Source organism: Salarias fasciatus, chromosome 14 (assembly GCF_902148845.1).
Source record: "Salarias fasciatus chromosome 14, fSalaFa1.1, whole genome shotgun sequence".
Classification (NCBI taxonomy): Eukaryota; Metazoa; Chordata; class Actinopteri; order Blenniiformes; family Blenniidae; genus Salarias; species Salarias fasciatus.
In genome coordinates, this window is record NC_043758.1 from 24,023,072 (window position 1) to 24,040,956 (window position 17,885).

Genomic DNA, 17,885 nt, shown 5'->3' on the forward strand with positions numbered 1-17,885 from the left:
ACTCCTCGCCATGAAACTTTCAAGCTATTTCTTGTCTTGTCTTCATCCGAGGACTTCAGCGCCAAGACTCAACTCACTTCTGCCAGAATGCCCAAACAGGAAAAATGCTGACTTTCCCTACAATCACGTAACCTTCCTGCCACCGAATGCAACTCACAGATATCTCCTAACACACACACACACATACACACACACACACACACACACACACACACACACACACACACACACACTTTAAACGATCCCCAGTTTGGCCAAAAAAGTTTAGATTACAAACACATTATTGCGGATTAAGTGTGCTTTCTTTTCCATTTCAATTAAAAGTGTTTTTTTTTTTTCAAAACAACTGAACAACATGCAAATGAAAACACATTTAAAAAAACAAAAACAAACAAAGAATAAAAAATAAATTTTCAGGACAAATATCTGCATTGTCCACACCTCAGTCCTACATTCTTAACACACAGATAGTACACACCAAGCACCAGGAGCGTTTCCGTCTCGCATTGGCTTCACAGTCATTGATTTGTAAAGGAAATGATGAATAAAGGTCAGGTAAATGATTTGTGAGAGATGCTAAGTCTAAATTGTTTTTTTTTTTTTTTTTTTAATACACTGTAGCTGATTGGAGAAAAAAAATCCTTCTCTCCTCTCATCCAAGGAGCGTGGAAACGGTCAGTGTCAGTCCCAAAATGCATCAGTAATCTGTGGAAACTCCGTGCGAGGAGGAAGGACCCGGTGAAAGTCAGAGGCGATCGGCGATCCTGACCAGATGCTCCTCGTTTTTCCACTGAGGGGAGATTTTCATGAGTGCGTAGAAGAGTCAGTCGGAAATTCTGTACAATCCTCTCCCCCCTGTTGGAAACTGCACACGGCAGGGAGCCCCGCAGTCAAGTGAAGGAGCAGAGTTCAACGTCCAAACTCTGCCATAAAGCAGTAAAGGACAGACGGAGGGAATGAGAATTTTCGTTGGGTGTCTATTTCACAGTTGGCTAGCACTGAAACATACTGCTCCATGGTTTTCCAGGGTCTTCCATACCCCGTCCTCTGCCCAACACCTATCCATCTTATTAATTCTCACTCACTACTTGACTGAGTTGCAGCTGAAGATCATTAGGGCTCATCTGAGGGCCCTTATGAGGGTTCCTGTGGAGTAGTATGCCTCAGAAGTGCCCTTGGCGGGCTGGAGTGTGTGTCTTGCTAGCAAAGTTATTGCCAGCTGATGAATTCCTCAGTTGAGACAGAGCTGGAATGTAAGGAGGAACGAGAGGAGGAGGAGGGGTTCAGGTCAAACACAACGGGGAGTTTAATTGACAAAAAATTATGAAGGTTGGCTTGCCGCTGGAGAGGCATTGGAGAAGGGGTGCAGCAAGGCTGCTGTGGGCTCGGCTGTGGCAAAGGTCACAGGAGGGCGGGGGAGGAGATGAGTGTTTAAAGAAGCCAGGAGGAAGGCTTGGGGTGGATGCTGGAAGGGGGGGGGGACACCCAGGCACAAAGACGGGAGGACGGCGAGGTGGTTTGGGAGGAGATGAAGTGCCACGAGGAAAAGAGGCGCAGCTCCGCAGATTAAGTGAGGGTGATGTAGGCCGAGGCCTTCTCCTTCAGTTGTCTCAGACACAGATGACAGCTCCAGCTCCCTGTACAACACACACACACACACACACACACACACACACACACACACACACACACACACACACACACACACACACACAGAATGAGAGAGAGAGAGAGAGAGAGAGCACATCATGGATCGGAAGTTCAATCACTGCTATTGTAAAGCCTTGTGGATTAATCCCTCATTTCACACAGAGCGTTAAGTAACACTGTAAATTAAAGCCCCATGTTAAAGCGCCACATGCTGTGCCTGTGGTTTGTGGATGCCGGGGATTTGACAACGAGTTCGGATTTTGGCACAGGATTTGTGACATTAATTAAACATCAACTTGAGACAGATGCTAAAATGTACCTCTCAACCTTAATACTTCAAAGTGAGTGTGGATCTTGCCTAAAGGTGTTTTTGTGAGCGAAAAAGCGTGGTGCGGAAATTATTTTTTAAAAATATACGTTTCACCACCGGTGTGACAGGATTCGTGAGAGCGTGGACCAGAAATAACTGGCTACTTCTGGAAAAAGGAAAAAAAAAATGCTTCTTGTAAAAGAAAAAAAGCACTGCATGTGTGGGCAAAGCTTGACACTGTTAGTGAGTGTTGAACACAAGTGGCACCGCAACTGTATGTTCAGCCAAGTGACACTTTTGCCATGGAAACAGATTATCTTTCTACTACTCATTTCCATGACAACGCTGTCAAACACCCCGAGGCAGCCATCTTGTGTGGAAAATGACAGATTTAAATAGATGTACCTGCTCCATTTGTGTGTGACCATGAGCTCTGCATCGGGCCTCTTTCAGCCTGGTACATTCAGATTAGGCTGCTTCAACAAAGAGCTGCACAGTCCCGGGGGCTGCTACATTTCTCAACCACAGCGAAGTAAGCACAGACAGTTACGTGTCTGCGCTTACACCCAAAACGCTCTCAGATGAGTTGCAGCTCTATGTGACAAAATGCAGGTGTGAGCGCACGAGGACTCCTGAAAGCCAGATTGTCTAAACCAGCTCTGCAAAAAGCAGTTGTATTTCTACATGTACACTAATCTCATAATGTCTCACTGACCTCCCGTGGGACCGTCAGTGCGGCCTTTAAATGACCAGGATTACATGGCGGTAATACACACGTACCCTCTGGTGGTTCAGACATGGGGGGGCTCAGGCAGTACATATGGTAGCCTCTGTCACAATCATCACAGAACAGCAGCTGGTCCTGCAACAGAAGAGCGCAGCACAAGTTATGATTCAGATACAGGTCAGAAATCGAAAGCAGCAAAAAGTCATGTGCGAGCTCATTTAGATTTTTGAAGAGTAAAACACATTAAATTAAACATTTTTTTGGTCAGTTTCGAGATATTAATCCCGTCGTGTTAAATACTATGAATTCTGAGTAAAAATCTCAGGAACGAATAATAATTTTTATTAGAGCGCGCTCAAACTCAGCATTACAGTGTCGCTCTGTTGAATATGTTGTTTATATTTGTGTCTTCGGATGTCTTCTTGGATTTAAATATCTTGCTTCATTCCAGTCGCACCTTCAAGAAAGCAGCATCAATATCAAATAGATGTGCTCAAATTGCAAATCATGAACTTAACTTTTTGAATGCTGCATGAATGAGTCCTAATATTTAGATAAATGTGCCGAAAGTAGGAGTTAGCAGAACCAGGTTAGGCTTAATAGTTCCTGTTCAAAGCTTTTTTTTTTTTTACATTTTTAATACATTTTGAAATAGGGAGGTGTGTTTGTGCACAATACAGCTTCACATTTTATTATACTTTTATTATTACAAAAACTACATGTTGGCAGATATCTTAGCCATGATCATTAAATATTTATGCATCTTAAAAAATGTAATGAAATGTAAAGAAGCTGAACAAAACCACTACAGCAGCTTTGTGTATTTGAGCATTTCCCAAAGCTATTCTAAGCTATCTGAGCTAATCTACAACTTAAAGGTTTGTCAGTTTGTAGCAGGGGGCATGATAAGAGAAAACGGATAAAAATGCTAAATAAAGACAAGTTTCTTAGCAACAGTGAGACCAAACACATGCTAGGTTTCTTTTTTAAATCCTGATATAACAATAACAGATTATGATAAAAGTCATAAACTTTTAGACTAGTCACCCCTGCCGCACTGCTTTGTGCTGTATATCGGTTGAGTGTGTGTGTGTGTGTGTATGTGTGTGTGCAGCCACGTGTGTAGAAGGGCTAGCATGTAGTAGAAAGTGAGCGCCTACGTCGTTCTCAGAGGTGCCACACAGGCTGCAGGACTTGCACTCGATGCACTGCCAGCGATAAGTCCTCACCGCAGCCGTCATGTTCACTGTGAACTGCAGACAGGACGGGTGGCCTGGGTGCACACACACATACACACACACACACACATGCAAACACACACACACACACACACACACAAACACATACACACAAGCACATGGCCACTCATATTTTTGGTTCTCTTGACTATGGCTGTGACTATTTTATCCATCTATCAGTCTGCTGGCTTGATGTGGTCTGTCAGAAGGAGAAGATATGAAAGATTGAAATCTTTTTTCAAAGTGGATTTCTGGGGGGAATTACAATATTTGACAAGAATAATGGAAAACTGCTTGGTGTGGTGTTGATTTAGTCTTGAAAACTGTCAAAAATTACACAAATTCACTTAATTGTTTTACTAGTTATTCACAAAAATACAGTTTTCCTTCAATCACCCTCTCTACTATTTCAAATAAACTACTGACTCAGTTCTTTTGTTTTTGTTTTCCCTGCTACTTGCTTACAACTGTAACAGATTTATTACGTCGGCTTCACTCCCTGGTCTCTGTCTGTCTGCTCTGCCAGGACCATACCAGTGTTTTGCATGCATTAGCCCATTAACTACAAATCACATACATCTTTTTTTTTAATTCTCTTCGTTTATTTTTCAAAAAAGGAACATGTGGAAGGGAAAAAAAAAGTATATTTATGTAAATACAGTACATGCAATCGAAAAAGTACACACCACATACACGGTAATGTATGACCAGAAGGTACAAACACATCCCATACCAAAGCTTTGGATGGAAAAAAAAAATACAACCATTGTAAAAACAAATAAAAGAAAATACTGCTTGCAATTCACAACCAAAAGACACACCAATGGTAAAAACAGTCTCTCACAAACTCATGTATTGTCCTTGTTACAATGGGATACACTTGCGAAGGAAGAATCGGACAAAGTTTTAAGAAATCACACTTGGCTGATGCACAAGCAGCTAAAACTGAAAAGTGTGCAGCACATAACATTCTCAACAACTCTGTGTTTTTGGCCAGACGAGAAGGTCAAACCAAGATGGATCGTTCACATGTCAGTGCCAATAAATCTGTCTGTATTAACTACAAAGAAGAGATTCAGAAGTCTTGAAAATGAACACAATAAATGTCATTTTTTAAATCCTACTGCACCAGTGCATGTGTACACAAGCTGCCACGACCAAATAACATTGATTTGTTATTTCTAATTATTTCCTTTTTCACTCCCAACTTCATGTTTCTTCCATAAATAACTTATTTTTGCCAATTAGGTTTACCCTTCATTATACCTCGTAAGAAAATCCATTATGTATGATGCCTATCATTATTGACTGGGAATTCTTTAACAAGTGAATTCTACTTGCAGAAATGCAAACAACGCCCTGTTTATATGTATTGGTAAATATGAGAAAAGTCTCGTAGAAAAATTTACATTACAGACAATGTTTCCCGAAGGACATCACACTCTGTTTTGTTTGGTTCTGAAGTGTTTTCTGATTTTCAGACAGCCATTGTTTGCCATAGATTTCCATCCAGTATTCAACTTGCAAAGACTTTATCATGAGTTATTATATCACAATGAATATCAATACACATTTACTTATTTATTTATTTTCCCAGAAGTTGCATTAATGCTGCTCAGTATCGTAGCTTCAGACAGTGGATTAAATCAAAATGTAACTGCTCCTCTTGGCTGGTTATGATACAATTCACTCCTGGTCACTCCACCAGGACCAGGAGCCAAAGTTAAAAGCTCCAAACACGCATTTAGCATAATATTCTCCAAAAACAATGCTGTATGGATTGAACCATTTGCTGACAATAACCCAGTTTATACAGTAAAAACAGCTGAAAAATGGCCGATGAACATATAGTTTCTTGGCATTCCGATGAAGTGATTAACAGAACATCCCAAGAATATAATGAGGAAATTTCCACCTGAATGTCAACCTCACATGCACCCTAATTTTGTAAAAATTCCATAAGATCCCAGAGAGAATGCCTTCCTACTCACTATTCAGATAAGCTTCAGACTGATCGTTCTTTCGGAGTCATAAAACAGGGGTGCAACATTGGGAATGTAAATCAGAGGTCCCCATTGTTTTTTTAACTCTCTGAATGGCTGTAAGAAATGCTGCACACCCCCTTTATGATGTCCCAATTTATTAAAACATTCCAGTGATTCCAACACTGGCAGAGAATGGCCACTTTCATCAACATACAAAAACTGAAGCTTTGAAAGTAAAAGCAGCGAGTAGCTCCTATTTCCGCACAACATGCAATAATCTTGACAAGTATTGCAAAATTATGATTCGTGATGAATACGTAAATAGAAGTTAATAGATGGAGAAGTAGAAGGTGTTAATGTCTTGTTAAGATCTGTTAAAGGTGTTCATTTTCTTGCCTGTGAGAACCATGGATTTATGTAAAGTTAAATTACTTAATTCAATGTGATTGAGATGTGAGTGCAGCTCCTGCCATGGTTACTGTTCAGGTTAGCACACACGGCAACAGGAAAATGACACTCACTAATATTTGGCTTAACTTCTGTAAATTTCTCTTCATATTAGATATAAAAAAGAAAAACTACATTTAATATGCCTCTTTCAGTATGTTTTCGCACTCAAACATCTCAACTGATAAACAGTTCAAACTTCAGACATCACCTGCATGGTAATTGTAACTTTTGGGATTTTTCTCCGTGTGCATATTTCGGCGCATGTTGTTGGATTCCCAGCATTTTGCTGTTTTGAGTTATCACTGTGGTCTCTGCAAGTTGATTTTCATACTGCAGTGTAATCAAGACCACCAATGGCCGCCTTGAATAAACCTCAACATCACATCAAATGACTAATCATACACTGTACAAGATTTGTACTATATGGGCTGAAACAGGAACGCTGGTATGGTCCATCCATTTTACACTTTAAGAAGAAAACTTGCATTTTTTTTTTTTTCCTTATAAAAAAATATTCCAGAATTGTGCATCAACAGAGCACTGCCTTCCTTCGGCCAATCACCCCCTTCAGCGGTGCCCTACCTGAGCGTCCACAGTCCGCACAGGAGATAAGGTCTTCAGGACAGCCCGTCTTCTTTGAGCCCCCGAGGCAGAAATCACAGTAGCCATTTGCGATGACGGAGCCGTCCGGTGCTTTCTTGGCTGCGAGGAGAAAAGACAAAAACAAAAAGGTATAAGAAAGTGTGCGACTTTACCTTTCTACCAAGTGGACTCTTGGGAGAAAAGGTTGAAGAGTAGAGTGTAAACTCATAAGTCAGACTTATGAAACGTTGCCCTGGAGTGAAGAAGTCGTATCAGCCTCACAACAGTGAGACAGATTGAAGGGAGAAAAACTATAAAAGTCCCCGGAAGATCAACAAGGCAGCCATCATAGCGGCGTACTGAGGAGTGCATCGACAGAGAGAGGTTGATTAGAGATAAAATGTCGAGACGTGTGAAGAGAGAGAGAGAGAAAAAAAAAAAAGAAAACACGCATCCAAGTCCCTGTTGATCCCCTGTTATTTGTTTGCTTTGTTGAATACGAGGCCACATCTGAAGCCTGGGACTCTCCAAACCCCGGTTCTACCAGGAAGTGGGAGGAAGGAGGGAGGGAGGAGAGAGGTGCAGGGAGGGGCGTCCGCTGGGAGCCCCCGGGGTCTGGTAAATATTGTCAGGAGTGGAGGAGATGGAGGAGGAGGGAGAGGGGAGAAACTGAAGAGGGAAAAGTAACAAGCGGGTGTGGGTGCGTGTGCGTGCGGCGGGAAGTTGCCGGGACAGACCTGCTCTCACGCTGAGCACAGAACGGCAAGTGCGCCATGTGAAGCCATTTCATAATAATTATTAACAAGAGAGAAATTCCCCACGTCTGCCACGCTGCTGTGTATATACGTGCAAATCCGTGCGTGTGTGTGTGTGTGTGTGTGTTCCACATCTACCCCCCTCCATCTCTGCCTGTCTGTCTCGCTGCCGTTGATTGCATAATCACTTTAATGGAAGCAATCGCATAACCACCCCAGTCTATTTTGCACGTAGGCTTTCTTCTAGAAGACGTAACGTGGCGGACGGGGTCCCTCACAGTGAGTCACCGCCCGACAGGACGGAGCGAATGCGAGCGCAACAGAAGTGGATTACACAGGTACACACTTCAAACTCCTATACACATAGAAAACCATTCATCCTGCAGGGGGAAATAAATAAATAAATAAAAAAATATAAGTGCACAGCGGCATGCAGACAGACAACGCTCGAGGTGATGCTGTGCATGTAGGCTCACATGAGAGACAGAGAGGTCATTAATCCATCCATTTTCAGGGTGGAGTCTAGCTTTGGCCGGAAGGGGGGGAAAGTGAGGAGAGGGTGAATTTGATGGAATTTGATGGTGAGAAAGGGAAGGAGGAGGAGGAGGAGGAGGAGGAGGAGGAGGAGGAGGAGGAGCGAGAGGGAGAGATTGGGTTTCTACTCGACAGGGTCTGGCTTTAATCCTCAGAGAAATAAAATAATAAAAAAAGAAAGAAAGAAAGAAAGAAAGAAAGGCTCTCTCTTGATCAGGATGAGAGACAGGCAGACAGACAGGCGGAGCAGGGAAGGGGAGGGAAGCGATGAGCTGTACCTGCTGCTGCAGGATTCAACAGGGTTACGCTGAACCGAAGCCACAAGCGAGAGGCTGTCGTCTGTATTGTGCGAAATACAAACCGCATCAGACTCCGGAGCCGGGCTGCGTACTTTCACAAGTGGTGCAGTAGCATCATACCAGCGACGTCTACACCGCGGTATCAACCATCCCTAAAACCGAATAAACTGAAGGTGTTCGTTCCCAGCATGTAAACAAGAAAAGAAATTTCAGTACAGATGAAAAAATAGCAGATGTTCACTACTGTTCATGTTATTTTTTTCCACACCACGTCCCGCCACCCTCATAATACCTAATAATCTTTCTCGCAGTGATGATACTATGAGATTGTGCTGGTGTCAGCTTTTTCAAAAGATGAGATTTAATTGAGAGAAAAAAAAAAAGAAGAAAAAAAAAGAAATTACCTGCACATTATCAGACGCGATGCGCAGTGAAGAGAAATGTACTGCTCTTTTTTTTCTTTTTTTTTGTCCTTTAATTAAACTCATCATTCAGGCATTGTGGTCTTTTGTGAATCACATTGTTGCAACGATACAGTGTTAATAAATTCTGTATACACACTGGGGAGGTAGAGGGAGATTAACAGGATATATCACTATTATCAAAATATTGTCCTCCTGTTATTAAGAGTATAGAAATGGCATCGCCAGGATTTCAGCTGCTTCGTTGGAACAACAGTGCTCTGAGTCAGCATCTGAACACAATGAGAAGTTAAAGATGTGTGTATGAATATATTAATACTCTAACATATACGTTACAGTCTGTTTATGATGAACATGGTTTGATTAAAATACCTAAAAATGGAACTTTAATGTCATCTGGATTGTTTGAAGTGAGAGTTTTTATCCAAAATCTTTTAATGATGTCCCAAAAGTCAAGAAAGAAAAATGCCAATATATGCCATTTGTTTGATAAAAGTGCAAAAGTAAATGAAATCATTCATATTTCAGCATTTATAGCATAAAAATGGTTTGAATGGGACACATTCCCCACTGGCTGCTTAACATGTCAGAAATATGTCCATAAATCTGATGCAGTAACTGGAGGTGGGGGGTGATTTCATGATCAATACGTAAAGATGTCATTATCAGAGAAGCTGTAAACAGCTGTTGTCATTATTAACACAAATTCTGAAAACCCATACAGAACTGTTTTCATGCTTTCTGTGATTGCTATTAACTAGCAAGGCAGCATGAAGAAAATCTGCCACATCGATAATATTAGTTCAAAATGTTTATATGTCGCTGATACCGGCCAACAGCCATTCAGGAGGAGGGATATTATTTTAGTGAAGTACTGCCTGTCATTTGTTCCATGAGATCTGTGGAAGATTTGTCCTGTACACATGATCAGAAGGAATTGATCCATCCTGTTTACCACTTTATCCAAATTATAGTTTAAGGCTGGATGCACCTGGGAAAGGTCACCAGTCCATCACAAGAGACACAGATAACACAAACGAATCTATTAGAGTCGCCAATGAATCCATGTTTTTAGGCTATGGGCATGTCTTTGTATACACACGTACAAATTCCTCAAAGAAATAAAGACCCACAACTTCAAAGTCAAACTGGGGACAGACTGTCACTGTGATGGGAGAGAACCGCTGTGGCACAGGAGAAATCAGTTTTGTCTTCTCTCAGAGTACACATATACTCTTTTTTTTTCAGTAAATGACTGGTGAGCATGTTCGTTATTTTATATTTCGCTATCTTAACATGCTCCCTTGAAACACACAAAGTTGAAAGTCAAAACGTGTTTAACTTTTCACAAAGCTAAGTAGAAGAAGGTCACAGCATGAGTCATAAATGTAGGGACGCTTAACCATCCATCTCTGTTTGGGTTCAAAGAAAAAAAATGTATTAAATCAGTACCTGGGAATGTTCTACCATACTCAAATCATTTTTCGGCATCCGGGTATACTTCACCGGATCAAACTGGCTGCAGTTGTTGCTGCGTCCACTAGGATAAGCTGAAGAACAGCACATCTCGGAAACACAAAGGAGCTCAAAATAGGTCATATCAAAAACACAAGGATACAAGATGACAACATACACACTTATATAACACATATAGTATAAAAGTGTATTTACTTTTGAAGAAACCAACAGAGCCAGATGTTTACAGAGTGCAGCAGGAGGATACATAAAGCTGAGGAGACGTATGCGGCGCGCCGGCCTGAAGCCAACGCAAACACACGCTTTTGTCTTTCTGTTCTGGTCAAATAAACCGCTTTTATCTTCACTGCTCTTATTTTGTCTCTCTGCAGCTGATTGCCCCTCACTGTCCCGGGTGGGTTCAACTAGAAAGGCACACATGTGAATTGCCCCACATGTGCGCACACACATGTTTCCAAGCTGATTTTTAACTGTGTGTTACAGCTATCAGTGCACGTGTATCTTTGTTTGCCTTTGAATTTCTGCATGTGTGTTTCTGTGTGTGTGTGTGTGTGTGTGTGTGTGTGTGTGTGTGTGTGTGCGCGCACACAGACCCCAGAGAGTGAATCAGCAGGTCCTGACGCATGTGAGTGAGTCGGGGCTGCCCGCTGGCCTGCCTGCGTGGAGGAAGAAACTCCATCAATGATTAAACGCCCGCGGCCATGTTTCAGAAGCCGCCTGCAACCACTGACACGCCATCGCCGGCGAAGGAGGGAGGGGAACGGGGATCGAGAGCGAGGGAATAAAAAGGAGTGAGCTAATGAGCAAAAATAAAAGAGATATATGCCGAGCGGAATGAAAGAAAGGGAAATTAAAGCAAAGAGAGCGAGGCACCATCGGGCCGCTTCCTTTCTGCCCTCTTCCTCCTCTCCATCACCCCAAATATTTTTTTACCTGATCCAGCCACCATTTTCACCCTCTTTTTTTTTTTTCTCTAAATTCATCCACATCTCCCTCCTTTACCTGACTGTCCTCTTCTCCCCACCTCCCCTCCTCCTCCCCCTCCCTCCCCTCCGCTCCTCTTCCAATTACCAGGAGGAGTATGAGCAGAACCGCACACTTCACAGCTTTCAAGTGTTGGAGAGAGATCCTCCTGGGAATTATCCAGCAAGAGATGAATCCTCAAATGCTCCCCACCCCACCTCCTCCTCCTCTCCCCCCCACTAACACCTACCCTTCCCCACCCGTCCTCCCTCTCCTTATAATTTCGTTCTCCCCCGTCTCATTTTCTCTCTTTTCCTACTCCATGCTGCTCGTTCGCTACCTCGTGTTGTTATTTCGCCTCCCGAGCTACCGCAAGCCCTACTCTGTCTCCACCGCATTGTCTTTTTAACCTCTAACATTTCTGGGTTTCTTTCTTTTTTTTTTTTTTTTTGATAAATCTATTCATATTTCCAGTGCATTTATGGTTATGACTACAAATTTTTACAAAGTAAAACACTGCAAGGCGGTGTGTTTCTCTGTGTTGGAGTCAGGACGAATGCTGCACCATTTCAAATGCAACTATGGTAAAGCACACACACATGCAGCCAATGAAACCCCGGTTTCAGGTTGACTATCTTTTGTTTTGACCACGATATGACAGACAAATGATTTTTCACTGTGCAGCTTTGGTTATTTTTGTTAAAGAAATATAAATGTAAATTTGAAATTTAATATTAGGTCTTCTCTTGAAAGTGGAGGTTCTTTAAAGGGATACTTCAACATTTTGGCAAATTGGCCCATTTAGCACAATTCCTTAGTCATTTCGAACAGCATACTTACTGTTTTTGTGAGGGCGAGCTGTTGTTTATTCAGAGGTGAGTCGTGGAAGGTTTTCAGGACGGACACAATGGAAGTGAATGGTATTTTTGGTTCCCCTTGTCAAACTCATCAAATACACAATCCAACAACCCAAAATACTTTGGTGGACACGTTATAATCCGCACATTCACTACGCTGTGGAACACCAACAAATAATATTGTAGCGTTACGACACTGAAGCAAATACTGGGAACTACTTTTTCTTTTGAAATCACTACGCCCAGACGCCATATTTAGTAAGTAGTTCCATCTTAGCAATCTTCGCATAAACAACTCAATCTCGTCATTTTGCATTAATATTTCACAGCGTAGTGAATGTGTGGATTATAAGGTGTCCACCAAAGTGTTTTGGGGTTGTTGGATTGTGTATTTGATGAGTTTGACGAGGGGAAACCAAAAATACCATTCACTTCCATTGTGTCCGTCCCGAAAACCTTCCCCGACTCACCTCTGAATAAACAACAGCTCGCCCTCACAAAAAAAGTAAGTACACTGTTGGAAATGACTAAGAAATTGCGCTAAATGAGCCAATTTGCCAAAATGTTAAAGTATCCCTTTAAGATGAGAAAATTGCAACTGCAGTGGATATAAGTCAATTTATCTCACTACTATGAATCAGACACATTATCTGGATCTGAATTTGGTAAACCTGATATTAGATGTAACTTTTATTTAAGCAGTTGAGAGCAATTTGTTGTTTACAATGTCAACCCTGTCAAGAGGCAACAGCAAGAGCTATTGAAGAACTTTTTCTCATACAAAAAATACTTAAACATGAAGGCCACACCACAACAGTTTCAACCCAGCGAATTAGATTGACTAATTACTTAATAACATTTCATTAAGAGTTATGGAAGTGTGTGTTTCAGCTGCCCCTTTCCAGTGTCTCCATGCTTGATTTGACATTTATTCAAGATGCCAGCACCAATGCAACCTGAGCAGTTGGTGGCCGCGCCCGTGGATCCACAGTGTGTCCTTTACACAGCCAAATTCATGCTACAACTTGCAAACTTGCTTCTGTAACCTTCAGACCACCACTGATGCAAAGCTATTAAAGCAAAGCAGTTAAAACAAACACACACAGATGTGCCTTTATTACTGTCCATTTCTTTCTCTTCCCTTTTTTTTTTTTGTTTTTTTTTTTTGTTTTTTTTAATCTTCACTTGGTCCTCCTCTTCCTCCTCCCTTTAAGAGTCTGACATGGAACCAGTGGCACAGCCCCACTCTGAGTGCTTGATAATCTCATCCTCTGGGCAACCAGGGGAAGCTACTTCCATCCCAGAGCAGATAATGTCGGCCTTTCTCCACACACACACACACACACACACACACACACACACACACACACAAGTGCACATGTAATAAACCAACCTGTTGACTTTTCTCACTCTCACACTACCCCCCACAATCAAAAATGTCCTCATACATTTTTTTCAGGACTGCGTACAATCCTCTTGACTTTGCATATTGAGGGATAACATTTGCATGACATTTGCTCAAATTGATTGAACTTATTTAATAAGCTTTCTTTGACTTCTGCCAAAAGTATGAAAATAGTAAAAGGCTTGCTTAAAAAAAAATGCAAAAAATATTAAACTGGCTTAATTAGGCACAAGTTTTAGAAATGAAATAATGAGCAGGAATCATGGCTCTACAATCAAAAAATGCAACAGACGTGTCGACACTGCAGGTGTAGATGGGAAGAGGAGCAAGGTGGTGCAAAAAGAGGAGAAGCAAAGGTGAGGAAGGAAGTAAAAGAAGGTGAAAGAGAGAGAGAGAGAAAGGAGGAGGAAAACGAGGAAGCACAAGGAGGGAAGAGATGGAGAAGGAGGCAAAAAAAAAAAAAGTGGCTCCTGTTGTATCGGAGCAGCGGTGTGTGAAAACACACACTCTGCACTCCTGTCGCCTCGCTGCTTAATGAGGAGAGCCTCTCAGGAGGAGCGCACGCGCGCACAAACACAATGAGAACAAACACGCACGCACACACACACACACACAAGCACACACATACAGTAGAGTGCACAGGCGCACACAAAGATTTACAGCCGAGTCTTTGCATAATAACTTTTGCCGTCCGGTTTCGGCCCCATCCCCCCACTTGCTCCCTTTAATGTGATGAATGAGAGTCCCTGTAACCCTCGTGCAGCCGCACGAGTGCATGTGCACGCGCACACACAATTACAGTCACAAGTCACAAACATTGCACACATTTTAACAAAAAAAAAAACCAAATGGACGAAGAGACGGGCAACACATGCAGGACAAAGAACACGGTGCACGTGCGCTCACACAGACACAAAATCCCAAAAGCTCAAGGAGACATTTTCAGGTTTTTTTTTTTTTTTTATTTCCTTATGCAGACAAGGAGGCAGAGATGCAGTCAGATGGAAACCGTCAGTCACACATGAAAAGTCACTGGCTTCCTTCCTCTCTCTTTCTCCATCTTCCTCCTCTCAGTCTTTCTCCCATCCTCTTCCTCCTTCTTTCTGTTTGCACTTTCATGCATTCTCATTATTGCTGCTGCTCTCTCTGCCTCTGATTCGATCTCTTCTCTGCGCTTCATTGTGCTTCTCTTTTTATTCCCTGCCTTCCCTCTCCATATTTGGTCTGTCTCTCTATTTTTTTTTTCCTGCTTTACTCTCAAAGAGGAAATTGGAACTCTTTCCTGCAATCCATCTGTTGTCACACTAATGCCTGCACCAGTGCCATGCTCTCTTCTTCCTCTGTCTTTTCCACGTGCGCGCACACACGCACACACACACACACACACACACACACACACACACACACACACACACACACACACACACACACACACATACACACACACACACACACACACTACTTTCCCTCATGTCCAGTCAGCAGGTTGCATAACTCCCAGTGCATTGTGGGGCTGGATGCATGCATTTGTGCGTGTGCTGTATGAGAGTGTGCAGTGTGAGCTTGCGTGCAGAGATGACATTGCAAAGTGAAGAGGACAGAGGCAGTTCTGGTGCATAATAAAACTTGATCTATGGCTGCTTTGTAATCACACTGACCCACAGGAACGATGCGCGCGCGCGCACACACACACACACACATACACACACACAGCCATCTAGTGTATGCACATTTAGGAAATAGAAGCACATGCAAATAAATCAGAGACTCACTACAGTATAAATCACGCATGTAAAGACACGTGCATAACACAAGTGCCAATGCGGACAATACTTTGCACATTCCTAAAAAGGGCCACTTAGCCATGGCAAGCGTGTGTCCTGTTGATGAAGAGTTAAAATGCAAATAATTAATCCAGTCTTGTTCCAAAGGGATATTCGGCAGTGATTGTGGCTGAAACGGTTGGAACTGTGCCCCACCTTGCACGGTTCACTATGTACTGACTGCATGTCATGTGGAATAAATCAATGCATGAAAAAGTGAGAGGTTCACTCAGAAGAACTGTCATATTTTCACTCTGAAACAGGAACGCTGACTCTCTCTAGGTGGGGACTATTTCTTTGTGTGTCAATTACAGTTTCATTCCAAACAAACCTCCAGCATTTCTGTGCGACACAGTCAGAGGTTATTCTGAAAACAACACAATCATTCGAACGAGGATCTATCAAAGTTGTAATCAATTAAACCTTGATTGCGTCTGTGCGGCTGATTTTGGAAATGATTCCTGTATCTGTTCCTCAGCTCCTCGTGTCCTGGCTGCGGTATGTTCAGTCACAGACAGAAAAACAGACAACAGGAGATGGATGGAGTGGGTGAGAATGGATTTTTTTGGGGGGTGGGTGTCGGTGGAGGTGGTGGTGGTGGAGGGGGGGGGGGGGGGGGGGGGGGGGGGGGGGGCTGTGGTAGTGTGGAAGCTTTATCCAAACATGGCCGAGACAACTGAGGGACCACAGAAGAAACCAGCCGGCAAGCCACAGCACCACATCTTAAGACAGAATAGCAAATGAAGCAGACTCCAATATTACCCTGCCTTCACCACTCCAACTGTCTGGGGGAATCTATATGATGAATCATGAAGAGATTTTTTTTCCCTTCTTTCTGTATAACTCTCTCTCTCTCTCTCTCTCTCTCTCTCTCTCTCTCTCTCTCTCTCTCTCTCTCTCTCTCTGCTTCTCTCTTTGTCTGTTTTCTCTTTCTCCTCCCATTCTTTATGTTATTTTTAATGAACTCCTCTGTGCCCCTGCCGCTCCTTCTCCCCCCAAACTTCTATAATTCTGCCTCCTTTTCTTTCTCCTCTCACCCTCCCTTCCTGTCTTTTCTGTTCTCTCTACAACTCTCTCCCTCTCTCCCTCTCTCTCTCTCTCTCTCACTCACTCTTTTCAATGTACATAACAGTGTACTCTTTAGGAGGGAGCCCTGGCGGTATCTATGGCAACCAGATTGCTAGGCAACAGCCATTTCTCCCTTCCTCTCCTGCGCCGTGCAGCAGCAGCAACAATCAACCAATCAGGAGCTGGACGGCGATGTCGGAGTACCTGAAAACTTCTGGACACGTTCAGAAAGCAGCCAGTTATTTCAACATGCAATGTCACACACATGTAGCTCAGATGAGCCCGTTTCCACACTCCGCATTACAATAAACTGTGTGTCATTATTTGGATTCAGCCTGGTAAAAAAATAAAACAAAAGAAAGGGCAATTAAAATCCAAGGAAACACAGACTTTCTTCTGACAAAACAGCAGTTTTGCTTTTGTTGCTGTGCACACGGATAAATATTAGATTCCACACATGTTCATTAGCATACGATTAGACCTCTGTGCACAAACCACTGGAGCCCAGTGGAATGAAGTTTCAAAGATGACTCATTAAACATAAGTGTGTGAGGGTAATTTAGCAAGCCCTGGCTTCCCACGTACTTTGAATTAAACCAAGGGAAAAAAAAAAATCAGGAAACTGTAACCATAAGCCAAAATCCACAAATAAATCAGTCGGAATCACTGGGGTTTGGGAAGTTTTGGTGGCATTCACAGCGCAAAGCCTGATCCCAGCTGAGGAACACATCTGTATCTGCCCAGTGACACTGCTATAAATGGCAAAGCAATAAACACGAGAGCTCAAATGTTTGCTCTCTTCTAATCATCTGTGCTGCAATTCTGAAGAGACAGACAGATAAATGTAGAAGAAGAAGGGAAAAAAAAGCCAGACACATGGTTGGGAGTGGCTGTTTGAGGTTGTCTCGTGTGTCGATGTTGGTTGATCAAAATTCGTCCTTTACCCCTCTGTCTGCAGACGGCAGGGAGGAGGAGGACAGGGAGGCCATTTTGAAACACAAAGGCAAAAAAAAAAATGAAAAAGGGGGAAAAAATGCACAACAACCAACAATGGTGAGTCGGAACAGAGGGATGCTGACCTTCAAAGGGCTCAATTACATGTTATACACACACAGATACACACACACGTACACACTTGATGTTGGGTATGATTGCCCCCTACTCCACATTAACACAATTCAGTGGCACAACTGGACACACAAAAACACACTGAAAATGCAAATGTGTGTATTTTCAGTATTTTTTTTGTTCAATAACACATATAGAAACCCAAGCACAGGCACACACATACATACACATGTACACACACACACACGCACACACACACTCAGAGCGTGCCTG

The 17,885-nt window shown here is 42.6% G+C and overlaps 1 protein-coding gene across 1 annotated transcript in view; it reads right to left on the reverse strand.

The window, feature by feature from the left end:
- Positions 1-1,438: 1,438 nt before the first annotated feature.
- dpf1 (double PHD fingers 1) overlaps positions 1,439-17,885 on the reverse strand; it is a 49,677-nt gene continuing 33,230 nt past the window's right edge. Inside the window, exons 9-12 of the mRNA XM_030108100.1 lie at positions 6,943-7,062; positions 3,848-3,960; positions 2,741-2,822; positions 1,439-1,637 (exon numbers count right to left, since the gene is read on the reverse strand). Of these exons, the coding sequence (XP_029963960.1) occupies positions 1,567-1,637; positions 2,741-2,822; positions 3,848-3,960; positions 6,943-7,062 (386 nt within the window). The 3' untranslated portion in view covers positions 1,439-1,566. The remainder of the gene's footprint in view (positions 1,638-2,740; positions 2,823-3,847; positions 3,961-6,942; positions 7,063-17,885) is intronic.